The sequence below is a fragment of the Coloeus monedula genome (genome assembly GCF_965178545.1).
Source record: "Coloeus monedula genome assembly, chromosome: 15".
NCBI classification, from domain to species: Eukaryota; Metazoa; Chordata; class Aves; order Passeriformes; family Corvidae; genus Coloeus; species Coloeus monedula.
Window position 1 is genome coordinate 3,637,675 of NC_138795.1, and position 13,202 is coordinate 3,650,876.

Below are 13,202 nucleotides of genomic sequence, written 5' to 3' on the forward strand. Positions count from 1 at the left end.
TGCTGGAGGGGCCTGACTGCCGTGGGGCAGGGGCATCCTGCCCTCCCAAGGGGGCCAGGCAGCCCTCCTCACGTGCTGTGGGGCAGTAGGAGCCTGGTGGGCCAGCCAGGGCCCCCCTTAGCCCCGTGGTGGTGGTCTCCTGGGACCCGCCATGCTCAGCACTCAGCCTCAGAGAAGAGGGCACCATCCTGCTTGCCGATCTCGGCCACAGCAGCAGCCAGCTGGGAGAGGTTGCCATTGGGGAAGTGCCGCGCTTCCCACAAGTTGAGGATCATGGCTGTGGGGCTGGCCTTTGAGGCGAAGAAGCTGAGATGGCTGGAAGGCGACAGAGGGACCACATCAGGACACAGGGATGGCTCCACATCCCATTACCACCCCCGTGCTAGCCTCACCTTGTGCAGCATCCCACTCCCAGGATCCCACAGCATTCCAGCATTCATCCATAGGTGCAGGATGAGGCCAGAACCCCTGTCCCCATCCACCATGCCACCTTATCCCCAGCACTATCCTCAGCCTGAGTTACCTGTCGAGGTTGAGCTTCTGTGCCAGTGTCCTCCAGTCAGCTCCCCGTGTGCCCGGCGGGTCCAGGCTGCTGATGATCTTTTGGCGGATGAGGAAGGGGATCTTGAAGGCACTGGGGCCCACCAGAGCTGGGGTGCCCACCTCTTCGGGGACCAGCCAGTCTGAAAACCTCGTGTCCTAGGGAAGAGCAGCAGCAGGGAGGGAGAGGGATGTGAGGCAATCCTACGGCCACCCCCAGGAGTGCCCCAGCCTTGCCCTCACCTTGGCGATGTTGAAGTTGACGGTGAAGCTCTGCCCGTCTCCCTCCACTTGCCAGACCCAGATCTTGCAGGCCAGCTCACAGGTGCTGGTGCTCAGGCGCTCCAGGGTGAAGGTGCAGTGCAAGAAGGGCTGCAGCCCACTCCAGATGTGGTAGAAGGGGATCTCCTGCAGTGGGTTGACAGAGCTGGGGGTATCAGAGTCGCAGGAACACCCCCCTACACCTCTATCCCCATCCCCACACACTGGTCAGACTCCTCACCTGGTAGCTGGCGAGGAGCTTGCTCTTCCAGAGGGAGCTGGGCATATCGTGGATGGAGAGGCGCAGGTTGTGGTAGCTGTCCTTGAAGTGCAGCACCCGGGGAGCTCCGATCAGCTGCCCCCCCAGCTGCTTCTCCAGCTGGATCACCTCCTGCCAGCACAAGCAGCAGTCAAGCAGGAGATGGCACACACCAGGAGCGCTGCTCTCGCTCCAAGCCGGGATGGGCAGGTTGGGGATGCCGGTACCTTGAGGACGTCCTGGGTGTCACTGAGGCAGTAGACGCGGATGTTGTACTCGAGCGAGGGGCAGGCGGCCGGCGCGAACAGGACCAGCTTGAGGCGCTTGGAGGCCGCCATGCTGAGCGACTCCCCGACCAGGGCGAAGCGCCCCAGCTGCTCCGTGAACACGTAGCAAGCCTGCGCTTCCAGCTGGCAGTAGTACAGCTCCGTGCACGGCTCAGCGCCCAGCTGCAGCACGTCCTGCGGCACCCAGGCAGAGATGCACCTCAGCCATGGCTGTCCCTCCTCCATCCCCGAAACCCCTCGCCCCCGCTCACCTCCCACGTGCCCTCGCACGACTGCTTCTTCAGCCGGATGCTCCAGTTCTCAGCACTGGCTTCCACGCAGTGTCCCATGGCCAGGATGGCGGGGCGGGTGAGGAGGACCCCGGGGGGGCCACAGCTGACGATGGGGCTCAGCAGCGTCTGGCAGCCGGCCAGAGGCAGCCTGGGGCAGCGATGGGGGCAGCTGAGTCAGGACAGACCCTGCTCCAACAGCCCCGTGCCCCAGCAGCCCTGTCACCTACCTCACCTCCTCCTGCTTGTGCAGAGTCAGGTAGACCTCATAGATCTTCCCCCGTGGGATGGCATCGGGTGGGATGAGCAGGCTGATCCCTGGGTGGGAATGGGGGTGCAGGCAGGGGGGTGAGCCCCATGAGGACCCTGCCTGACCTGGGCAGTGCTCTGGAACCCCCACCCTGCTGTACCTGTGTTGGGGATCATGAGCCGCCCCCCCAGGAAGTTGAAGGTGCCATAGGCCATGTTGTTGGTGCCACGGGGCAGGGAGCGAAAGTAGCTCTGGGTGGAGAGCCTGGCCACGAAGTCGGCACCCTCGGCAGCGGGTGAGCTGTGGTGCAGAGTGTGCCGTCCAGCACCCAGCGGGCTCAGCAGGTGCCCATTGGGCAGCTGGAGCTTGGCAGGGCCATCCTGGCGTGGGCAGAGCGAGCCCTGGTAGGTCATGGTGGTGGTGCTGAGGTCTGGCTGGATGGTGAGCAGGCTGGGGTTGTCTGCAGCACAGAGAAAACGACTGTAGCACTGGGGCAAGGCAGAAACAGGGGGTCCCCACAGGTGGTGCAAGGGCACAATCAGCCCCATAGTGAGGACCCCATAGTGAGCACAGCCACTCTAGGGATCTGACCCGATGTGGCACAGAGCACTGACCCTGCAGTCAGAAACTCTTTAAGCTGCAGAGTCCCTGTCCCTAGGTCAGGGATCCCATAAGCAAAGAATCCCTACTCAAGATCTGGAGCACCACAGAGCACAAAACCCCACCCAGGGATGCCCTGTAGCAGACAGCCCCTTCCCAGAGACCCCCTGCCCCGTATGACACCTGCAGGTCCAGGGGACACCATGTCCCAGTGTGGGTGCCCTGTCCCTGCAACACTCACTCACCAGCCTTGCTGGGTTTGATGCTGACGGGCTGGAAGCCGGCGGTGAGGATAGAGGAATCGGCCACATCAGCATCCAGGCCCCCCTTCTTGCGGCAGTACACCAGCACCCCCACCAGCAGCAGCAGCACCAGGCACACGGCCACGGCCACCAGCCCCACGTACAGCGCTACATCCTCTGCGCCAGGGGCAGCTGTGTGGGACAGGGCGTCAGCACACATGGCCACTCCCCGGTCCCCTCTCCCAGGGGACAGCCCTGCCATCCCCACTGTGCTCACCCACCATGGGTGCAGAGCTCGGAGGTGCAGTTGCGAGTGTCCAGCTCGGGTCCATGACAATCCTGGCCTCCGTTGCGTGGTGCTGGCTCCGAGCACTCCCGGCTGCGCCAGTGGGTGCATTCGGCCCCACACTCCGACCACTTGCTCCACTCCGACCAGGCACCGTCCACTGTGGGCACAGCCTTTGGTCAGTGCCCTGCTCCCGCCCCCCTTCCCTGCCCCGGGGCCGGCAGAGACGGACACACAGGGGAATTGGAGGACAAGACACCTGGTGGGGACAGGGACTGCAATGGGCGCAGTGGGGAGTGCAGCATCGGCACGACGGGGCGGTGGTGGTGCCCCGAGCAGGGCAGGTACCTGGGCAGAGGGTGGTGCAGGCGGTTTTCTGCACATTTTGGCCCTCACAGAAAGCACCCCCATTGAGGGGTGTGGGGTTGGTGCATGTCCGGCTCCGCTTCTGCCAGCCCCGTCCACAGCTGGTGCTGCAGCCTGACCACTGCGTCCACGTCGACCAGCCGCCGTTCACTGGGTGGAGAGGGACCCGTCAGCGCCCTGCCGCTAAGGGGACGCAGGGAGGGACAGGACGGGGAGGGTGACACCAGGGCAGCATGGTGGGGACTGGCGTGGAGGGGCCATACCGTAGACAGTGATGGCAGCAGAGGCGCTGCGGCGACGGGCCACGATGTTTTTAGCCACGCAGGTGTAGTTGGCAGTGTCAGCCAGGCGGGCCTGACGCAGCACCAGGCTGTGCTCTGGCGTCACGTAGATGTTGGCATCCAGTGCTGGGTCCACCAGCTCCTCGTTACGCAGCCACTCCACCTGTAGGGCACAGGGACATCACTGTGTGCCTGCCTGGGAGCACACACAGCATCCCTCTGGGTGAGGGGTACCCTCAGCCACAGCCTGTCCTGACCAGCTGCAGGGACCCACCTCGGCAGGGGGGATGCCCTCGGGAGGGCGGCATGGCAGCACGATGCCCTGCTCAATGGAGACCTCCCTGGCTGTCGGCTCCTGCTCAAAGTTCTTGCGCAGATCTGGGGAGGCACAGGGGTGAGATGGGGGCCAGGGCCAGTGCCCCACACTCTGTCCAGGCACCCGCAGACACTCACAGGCAATGCGCACGAAGGCTTTCTGGCTCTTGGTGGTGCCAGAGGAGCTCCAGGCTACGCACTGGCACCAGTACTCCTCCAGCCCAAAGATCTTCTCCACTTGCTGGCGGGTGACCTCGATGCGCACTTCCATCACGGGCAGCCCTAGGACCAGAGAGTGGCACGTCACACTGGCATGCTGGGAGTTGTCCCCGTGGCCCCAGCCCCGTGCAAGCCCCGCCAAGAGTGGCACACGTGGCTTCCCAGGAGTAGGGCTGGCACCGTCTCTCTTGCCGGCGCTCACCAGTGCTGCGGTTGGTGCTGTGCTGCGTAACGTGGTCACCTTGGTGCACCCACTCGCCATTGCACTTGAAGTAGATCTGGGTGGCAGGGGTGGCACGGCAGGCCAGGCTCACTGCCTTGTTCTTCACAATGTAGACATCCTCCGGCTCCAGCTGGAAGTGCGGCAGCAGGTCCGGGGATGCGCCAGATGCCGGGTTGGCCACGGTCGCGCTTTGCTGAGCACCTGTGGGGAGATGGGGCTCGGCCACCTCCAGCATGCCCTGGCCGGGCCATCACCCTCCCCGGCACAGCCACATGCCAGTGGCCCTGTGCCTCCCCACTGTCCCCTCCACCAGCAGTGCGGCAGCCCTCTCCCACCCTGCCATCCATCAGGGAAAGCAGCCGCGCAGTGGCTGAGCCCGCTGAACCCTTGCCGATCCCTCATGTCCACACTTAGCACTAATGAAAAGGAAATGTAGTGTGACCAACAAGGGCCATTGCTCACGCCTCCGGGGCTCCTGCCACCCCCTTCTCCAGCACGCTGTGAGGCACTGACCGGGGGCCACATCTGCCCTGCTGCACCCCAGAGTGGCACAGGGATGCTGGACACGGCAGGTTGGTACAGCAGTGCACCCCATCCTGTGCCACTGACATGGCACATGGGGACTGGCTGTCCCCAGGGTGGTGAGGATGGCTCAGTGCTGCACACACATGCCCCCATGGGGACAGCAGTGCTGGGGACATGACACATAGCACAGGCCCACGATATCCACATCCCCCAACCCAGACAAAGCCAGGTGCCCCTGCTCCCCCCACCCCGCCGGTGCCTGCTGTGGAAAGAGTTAATAAACCAGGGCCCTAAATAAGCATTTGATTAACAAACGATAAAATAGCGATTGTGTCACTGAATGAAGCTGTAATTGCTTCTGCTAATTGGCTGGTTAGGATTTAATAAGCAATTAAATGGGATGGAATGCGCAGTAATTAAGTGCCTTCGTTTGGCAACCACCAGCCACTCCCCATGTGCCCATGGGACCCCAGTGCCCGTGCCCACCCCGCTGGCTCCCGCCTGGCATGGCCTCCCGTGCGACGGGAACGCGAGCGACACGAGGGTCCCTTGGGCCCTGCCTGAGTCCCCCCAGGGAGGCTCCAGGCCCTGCTGCTCCCCCCAGCTGGCTCAGGCCCCTCGGACCCGGGGAGTGGGTGCCGCCGAGCCCACGGCGATGCCCGCCGGGACGGGCAAGGTGCGGCAGCTAATTTACGCGGGGAAGATAAACGGCGACCATAACGCGCCGGTTATTACCCCATCAGCACTTTTACAATGTCACTGGCAATTAATTTAATTAAAACTCCTGTCGGGGATATACAGGCGTTTCATATTTCACTGGTTTAACGACCCCCCCAGCCGCAGCCTGGGGCCGGCCCGGGGGGTCACGGCGCGGACAGGCGCTGCGGTCCCCAGCACGGTGCCGTCCCTGTGCCGGCTGCGGCACAGCTCGCCGCATCACCCGCGGGTGCCACCGCTGTGCCTGCTGCTCGGGCACCCCGGGTGCCCACACGGCACTACCCGTGCTGGCACGTGGGCGCTGGGTAAATAAACCCAATTTATTTATGAAATGCCATGTTTGCTGCTGCACAGCACCACGGCTGCCTCCCGCCCGGGCGGCCGTGACAGACGCGCCGGGTGAACTGTGCTGCGGGACGAGCTTTTTAATCACACGTGAAATGAGTACAGCGATTGCCGAGCTGCGTGTCTATCCATCACGGCTGAGTGGAGGGGCGCAGGAAGCCTGGGACCAGCAGCAAGGCATGGCGGAGGCAGGATGGGTATGGAGCCCCCCCAGCTGCCCACCGAAGCGGGGTTCTGGGTGCCTTGTGAGCGGGGAGGGGGGAGCGTGGACAGCAAACAGAGCTGGGGATGTGCAGTGAGCGGCAGAGCCGGGGTGCTGCCCAGCCCTGGATGCGCAGCTGCTGAGCACCATGCCAGGCACTGGTGAGTCTCTATGCTGTGGTATGGGCATGGGTGGAGCCGTGTGGCACAGCCAGAAGGCTGGAGCTGGCCTGGAGCCCCGTGAGGGAGCAGGGGGGACTGTGGTTTGGGTGCCCCATGAACCACAGCCACCCCATCCATGACAGGTACCCTACACCCCGTGGGCCCTGCATGCACTACAAGCACCCCACGCACTCTGTGACCATCCAGTGGACTGTGGCCGCCCCACGCATCACAGCTACGCCAAACACCTCGGGGATCTCATGCCCTGTGGATGCCCCATCGGGGCTGACTGATGTGGTGGGCAGCAGTGCTCAGAGAGACCCGTGCCATCCGTGGGCACCTCACAACCCGTGGGCGCCCCACGCTCTGCAGCCACCTCCATGCACTGCTTGGGCCCCCCATGTCCTGCGGGCCCCTCCACGCCACAGACATTCTCCACAGCGTGGGCATCTCCCACACCACAGACGCTCCACACAGCACGGGCACCCCGCACCCCATTGATCTGCAGTCCCCCCCCCATGCACTGCGGGCCCCCCCCGCGTCCTGTGGGTCCCCCCACAGCGTGGCACCCCCAGCCCGTGGGTGTGGGCGCAGCGTGGGCGCCCTGTGGGCAGCGGCCCCCCACGTGGCGCGTGCCGGCTCCCGCATCCGCCTCGCGCTCACCTGCCGCTGCGTTGTCATGGAAACAGGCGAGATGCTTATGTCACCTTGGCAAAGGGAACCGGGGAACTTCGGCGGGGACGGGGAACAAGGGGACGGGGCGGGGCGGGGGGGGGGGGGGGGCGCGGGGTTCCACACAGCCCTCGGCTCCCCCCCTCACCGTGGCAGGGCACAGCCTCGGCCTCTCTCCCTGCATCCACAGGGTGACTGGGAGCGCAGTTTGCTCCAGCGCCGATAAATCCCAGCCAGCAAAGTCGGTGCGTTAAGCAGGGCTTTAATATCAATTATTCCCCCCAACACGTGGGCTAACGAGTGGTGCCTGATGGAGGGACAGCGTGGTGGGCTGGGGAGCAAGTGTGTGACACCCATCTCAGGGTGCAAAGGGGATGGAGACGCCCCGCTGTGAGCTCCGGGCAGCCGTCCCCGCCTTCATCCCAGCACTGTGGGACCCCCAGCTGCTCCTGTCCCTCCCCACCTCCACACCCCCCCATGTACAGAGCTCCCCCTGTTCTCTACCAGCCCAGGTGGTCACACAGCCTCTCACCGTAGCACCTGGGCCCCCCAGCAGCAGAAACACCAGGTGTACTGGTGTTACTGGGCAAGGAGAGACCGCAGGACACTGCACTGCCCAATTTGAGGGGGGGTGGGGTACTGATAGAACCCACCAGGCGCCAGCGGGTGCCCCCAGTCTGGTCTCTCTGGTCCTCAAGGGGCTGATCCTGCCTGGGTGACGGTGCCAGAGTCCCCAGTGGTGCCAGGAGCAGCCTGGCGGGTGCCTCTGTGCCTGCCGTGGGGAGACACTGAGAAGGTCAGCGTGTTCTTGGCGAGGAGAGGCTGCCCGCCGGTGGCTGCGGCAGCGCCAGCCCCGGCACGGCCGGTGGGTGCCCATGTGGCACAGCTGTCCCTGGGAGGAAGCAGGTGGCTGCCTGCAGTGGGACAGCCCTCCGATGGCACGGGTCTCTCTGAGCACTGCTGCCCACCACATCAGTCAGCCCCGATGGGGCATCCCACCCCATCCTCCCTCTGCCCCCATCCCCTGCATACTCCCCTGCCTGCTGCTGCCACTCTGGAGGTCCCCACAGCAGCGTGGGGACCTCAATGCCAGCACCTGCCTCCAGCACTGTGCCCCTCTGTGGACCTCACCGAATCCCTGCGGGCTTTGCAGCCGGCAGATTCGCTCCCAGCTGGTGCCCCATGCATCGTGTCCGTGCCAGGCCTGGCACACCATTAACATGAAAGATTTCCTCACACTTTGCCGGCGGTGGGCTTGCGCCCCAGCAGCAGGTAATTAAAGCCATAATTGCTGCTGATTGCTCCGGCCTTAACGAGGGAAGGGTGGGCATCAGGGGGAGGGCAGAGGGTGCCCATCTGTTCCCAGGGGAGCCTGGGGGTGCCAACCCAGCATGCAGGGGTCCCCATCGCTGGCACTTTGCTCTCTGCAGGGTGCAGAGAAGGGAACTGGCAGAACTCACTACAATCAAAAAGCTCGTCTGAGGCTTTGAACTGGGTACCATCCTGCTGGAAGAGGCTGGCTCTGAGCCACGATGAGCTGGTGTTGCCTCTGGGAGACCCCCAGCCACGGCCCACAGCATCACCCAGCACTGCCCAGCTGCTCTGACCCTCATCTGGGTCATCAGGACATCTGAAAATGCTTCCCTTGCACCCACCTCTCTACCCCACACAGTCCCACGGCAACGCCAGGCGGGCGCCAGTGCCAGCCCCGGCTGGGCAGGGAGCCAGCAGGGTCGGATGCCAATGCTGGGCAGCAGGACCTGGCTCCCGGCCAGCCTGGCACGTGCTGAGCACTGGGGACGATGCGACTATGGGCACATGATGCCAACGCGGCCCCCACGCTCCAGTGGGCACCGTGCCCCCGGGGGTGCCCCCGCCTGCCCTGGGACCGTGTCCCCAATTTCCTGGCATGTCCCCACAAGCTGGCCATTGTCCGGGCCTCTCAGGCGTGTGGCCCACGCGTGCCGGCCCTACGGCCACGGGGGAGGCTGGGCGGAGGTGCCTGTCTCCCGGTGAGTGCCTGGCAGCGTCTGGGCGCTGATGAAGCGAGTGCTGGTTGTGAATGAATTAGGCGGGTTTGCATGACAATGGAGCTGCCTAATTACGGATTTGAGCTGATACTGCTCTCCCCATTACATGCAATTAGCATGTGCCAGGGCGGGCAGGGCTCCCAGCGCTCGCCCAGGGCTGCACGCCCTGGCCGTGCCCACGCTGTGCCCGCACATGACCCAAGCTGCACCATGCCCGGGGTCTGAGGATAATGGTGCCAGTGCCACCAAAGGCAACCGGCGGTGGCAGCCCCTTCCCAGGGACCACCTCTGCCTGCATGAGGGCTACCAGCCCTGGCATCCAGTGCTGGGAACTCTTCCACAGGCACAAACAGAGCCGGGGCTGAGAGGGGACATGTTCCCGACCAGCTCTGGCTACCTGAAGAGCCCCACAGACCCCAGACCCTCTGTGCCAGCAGGACTCGTGCCAAGACCTGCCAGCCCCTCCCGTGCTCAGTGGGGGATGAGGGTGTCCCTCAGCCCAGTCCAGCAGCACTGGGATGGTGGGGAACACAAGACTGGCGCTGTGCAACGTGTGGGAACTGTCGCTGGGGTCCCGGTCCTGGGAAGCCGAGTGGGTTTCGTGGCTCTCCTTTAACAGACAGTGAGAAGCAAAAGCTCTGGCCAAGCCCTGGCCCCGCTGGGAGGAGTGCCAAGGTCACCCTCAGTCCTGCATCCCACCGGAATGGGCAGGGGACAACAGTCCCAGGTGCCAGGGTCCAGCCCCGCAGTCCCTCCCCTCCCACCCATGGGTGCCACGCAGTGGTGATGGCAGCCCTGGCACCTCACAACCCAATAGCAGCAAGGGCTGGCTGAGGCATCTGGGACCTGAGAACCCCGTCCTGCAGAAGCCCCGGCAGAGCAGGGTCTGGGGACCCATGGGGAGCAACCTGCCTGACACCCACCCGGGAGCAGCACCCAAAGAGCAGGCAGATGGCAGAGCCAAGGGGTACTGGGCAACTGGGACTGACTGGATGAGGACAGGGTCCCAGTGTGCCCAGTCTGGAGCCAGCCCACCCCCGCCTTCCCATGGGCAGACATGCAGTACATGGACCAGCGATTGTGCTGACAGACAGAGCAGTGCTGGCATGGAGGGTGCACCCCTGGGCACAGGGAAGGGGGGACAGTGGCACATGCACAGCACACAGTCCTCATGCCAACATCCCTTGGGCACTGGCACCAGTAACGTGGTGACCTCGTGGGCTGCTGGCCACCCAGGTGGGCCACGCTATGAGGTGCTCGCACTGACTCCGGAGGTGCCCAGCCTCTGGTGTCACCGTCAGCATCCCGGTTCCCTCCCGCAAGCACCTGCCAGGCTCCGCACGGTTTGATGTAGTGCCAGCCCCGCGTGGCACTGAGCCAGAACAAACAGCCCTGGGCAGGCTGCGTCTGCCGCGTGCTCGTGCTGACAGCCGGCACGGCAGCTTCCAGGTGCCTGGCGCTCGCCAGCCCTGCCCGCCACCCTGCCCTCCTGCCCATGCCACGGAGCCACCAGTGCCCAGCCAGGCACAAGGCACAGGCTGTGGGGTGCTGTATGATGCAACTACCTGGGGTGCCAGGCTGCGGGGCATCAGGCTGTGGAGTACAGTGGTTGGGAAATGTCTGCTGGAGCCCGGGGGTCCCTGGCAGCCCAGTCAAGTCAGCAGCACGACGTGGCTCGTGTGCGGTTAGAGCAGAGTCCGCGGCCCCGACCAGAGGAGCTGGAGCAGGAGCCGCTGTGGGGCTGGGACAGGAGATGCACTAGGGCCTGGCACTGGCTGCAACGATGCCACGGGGAAGGGCCCACGGCACAACTGGGCCAGGGATAGCTCTTGGGAAGGGCCCTGCCCCTCTGCCCTTGCCCACCTGCCAGTGCAGCAGCCGAGCGGGGCAGCCCCCCACCCCAGGAGCTCACCCCTCACTGCTGCCCGTGGGTGAGCCCCGGTCCTCGCTGCTGCTCTTGCCCATCCCCTGCGGGCACCAGCCAGAGTGGGCAGCCCACGACCAGGGATGCTGCTCCACCAGCAAGCAGGGGCCCTTTGCCTGGACACCTGGGTTCCCTGTCCCCAGTCTGTGGCTTGACGACCCTGGTGAGGGGAGCCGTGCCATGCCATGCTGTGCCATGCTGTGCCGTTCCTTGCCAGGCTGGAGCAGCGGCCCAGCCCTGCCCCGTTTGTGCCAAGCAGTGGCTGCGCAGGTGACTGGGCTCAGTCGCGCCGCGGCCGGCTGTGAGCTGCCTGCCAAGCGAGCAATGGGGACCAGCACCACACCACACTCCCCGAGCCAGTGCTGGCACCGCCAGGCTCCCCACACCTCCTGTCGCAGGGCTGGCGTGGGGTGCTCTGGTGCACTCCCTGCCCTTCTGCCCTCCATCTCCATCCATCCTCACAGTTCCCACCGGTACCATGGGACAGCCACGGTCCATGCCCAGCTGGGGTTCGGTACCCACAGCACCCTCCATATAGGGTCCCCTGCACCCAAGGGGTGCCCACCCACCGCGCCGGCTCTGCAGCGTCCCCCTGCAGACGGGGCCATGCTGGGAACGCAGGATCCCTAGGGATGCCCAGACGGTTGCAGGGAGCACTGGGGCTGCAGCCCCTCTGGGTGTCTGCCGTGCTCACCGACGCACTGAGGCCAGGCTAGGGGACATCTCCGCTGGCGGGTGGAGGGTCAGTGGTCCGGGACCCTCGGGCGCAGTGGGGGAGTCGTCCCCCCCCCTCGGACTCCCCGCAGAGCTCACGTCCAGCCTCGCGCAGCTCCCCGCCCCCAGCCTGGTCCTTTGTCTGCAGCCGCCACTTCCCGTCTGCCGTGACACCTGCCAGCGGCCGCCAGCCCCGGGCACCCACCGTACTCCCGGCCCCCGGCCCCACGGACCGGCCGCCGGAGCGGCCAAGCCCCGGGGGTCCACCCGGCTGCTCCCGCTCCCGCCGGGTCCTGCCCGGGGGGGCATTGCCGGGAGCAGCCGTACTCCGGACCGTCCGCGTCTGCAGCACCACCGATACAGTCCCGCATACTCCCCGCGTCACGACCACCCACGCGCACCCCCGCGGCGTGACAGCACCCTCCGGGCTATCCCGTCACCGCGGTCCCCCGTGTCCCGGCCAAGTGATGGGAACGGCAGGAACACTATGCCAGCGGCAGGGATGCTGTGCGTGGGGCGGGGACACCACGCGTGGGGCAGGTGCGCTGCGGACACCACTGCCCGGCGCTGGTAGAGCCCCGGGGGAGCGGAGCCGTGCGGGCGAGGCGGGGAGCGCCAATCCCCCCCCCCCAGTGCGGGCAGCGTCCGGGGCAGTGCCACTGTGTGCGGCCACGCTTGGGCAAGGGGCGGGGGACGGCAGTGCTCGCCGTGGGGCGGGGGGCACATCCCCGGTCTGGGAGGGTGCCCCACCAGCACCCGAACCTCCCACAGCCAGCGGTCCTCCCGCACCGCGAACGAACGGCCCCCGTCCCCAGGAGGGCACCGGCGCCCCACAGGACGCCCACCCGCCGCCGCTCCCCGGGTGACCTTGCCCGGCTCCCAGTCCCGGTGCCGGGTCCCCGCCGCGCCGCCGGTCCCCCCTCCCGCCCGGAGCGCGGTGCCCGCGGGGGGCACGCGGTGACTCACCGGCGGCGGCGAGCAGGGCAGCGGCGAGCAGGGCACCGAGCGGCCCCGGCGCGGCGGCGGCAGCGGCGGCGGCGGCGGCGGGGGGGGCCCGGCGGCGGGGCGGCCGTGCACCCATGGCGCGCCCCGCGGAGCGCTGCGGGGCGAGGGAGCAGGGCGGGCCGCGCTCCGCGCCGCCCTCAGCGGGCCATGGCGCCCCCGCCACCGCCACCGGCCCCGCCGCGGCTGCCGCCCGCCGCCGCGCCGCTCCGCTCCGCCCGGGCGCCGCCAATGCGGGGCGGGAGCGCGGACCCGCCCGCGGAAGGGACGGCGCAACAGCTGGGCGCGCCCCCGCCACCGCCCCCCGCCCGCAACGCCGGCACCGCTCCCCCCGCTGGCGCTGCACCCCCCGCCTCTGCACACACCCGGGCCGGCACGGGGGGTCCGCACCGTCCCCGAGCGCAGCGCAGCGCGGCTCCCCCGGCTTGCATCCCCCACGGGCACGGCGCATCCCCCGGCACGGCGTCACTCCCCCTCTCCGGGACACCCGCGGGCTCTGCACCCCCCGGGAC

The 13,202-nt window shown here is 66.6% G+C and overlaps 1 protein-coding gene across 1 annotated transcript; it reads right to left on the reverse strand.

Annotated features, from left to right (window-relative positions):
• Window positions 1-155: 155 nt before the first annotated feature.
• UNC5A (unc-5 netrin receptor A) lies at window positions 156-12,769 on the reverse strand (the record flags this gene model as incomplete). The annotated part of the gene is made up of 16 exons (XM_082291650.1): window positions 156-315; window positions 524-699; window positions 784-948; window positions 1,043-1,192; window positions 1,288-1,521; window positions 1,599-1,767; window positions 1,847-1,934; window positions 2,027-2,326; window positions 2,712-2,900; window positions 2,990-3,154; window positions 3,343-3,510; window positions 3,624-3,804; window positions 3,916-4,019; window positions 4,095-4,238; window positions 4,378-4,599; window positions 12,655-12,769. The coding sequence occupies 16 exons, from the start codon at window positions 12,767-12,769 to the stop codon at window positions 156-158; spliced, it is 2,730 nt and encodes a 909-aa protein (XP_082147776.1).
• Window positions 12,770-13,202: the final 433 nt, after the last annotated feature.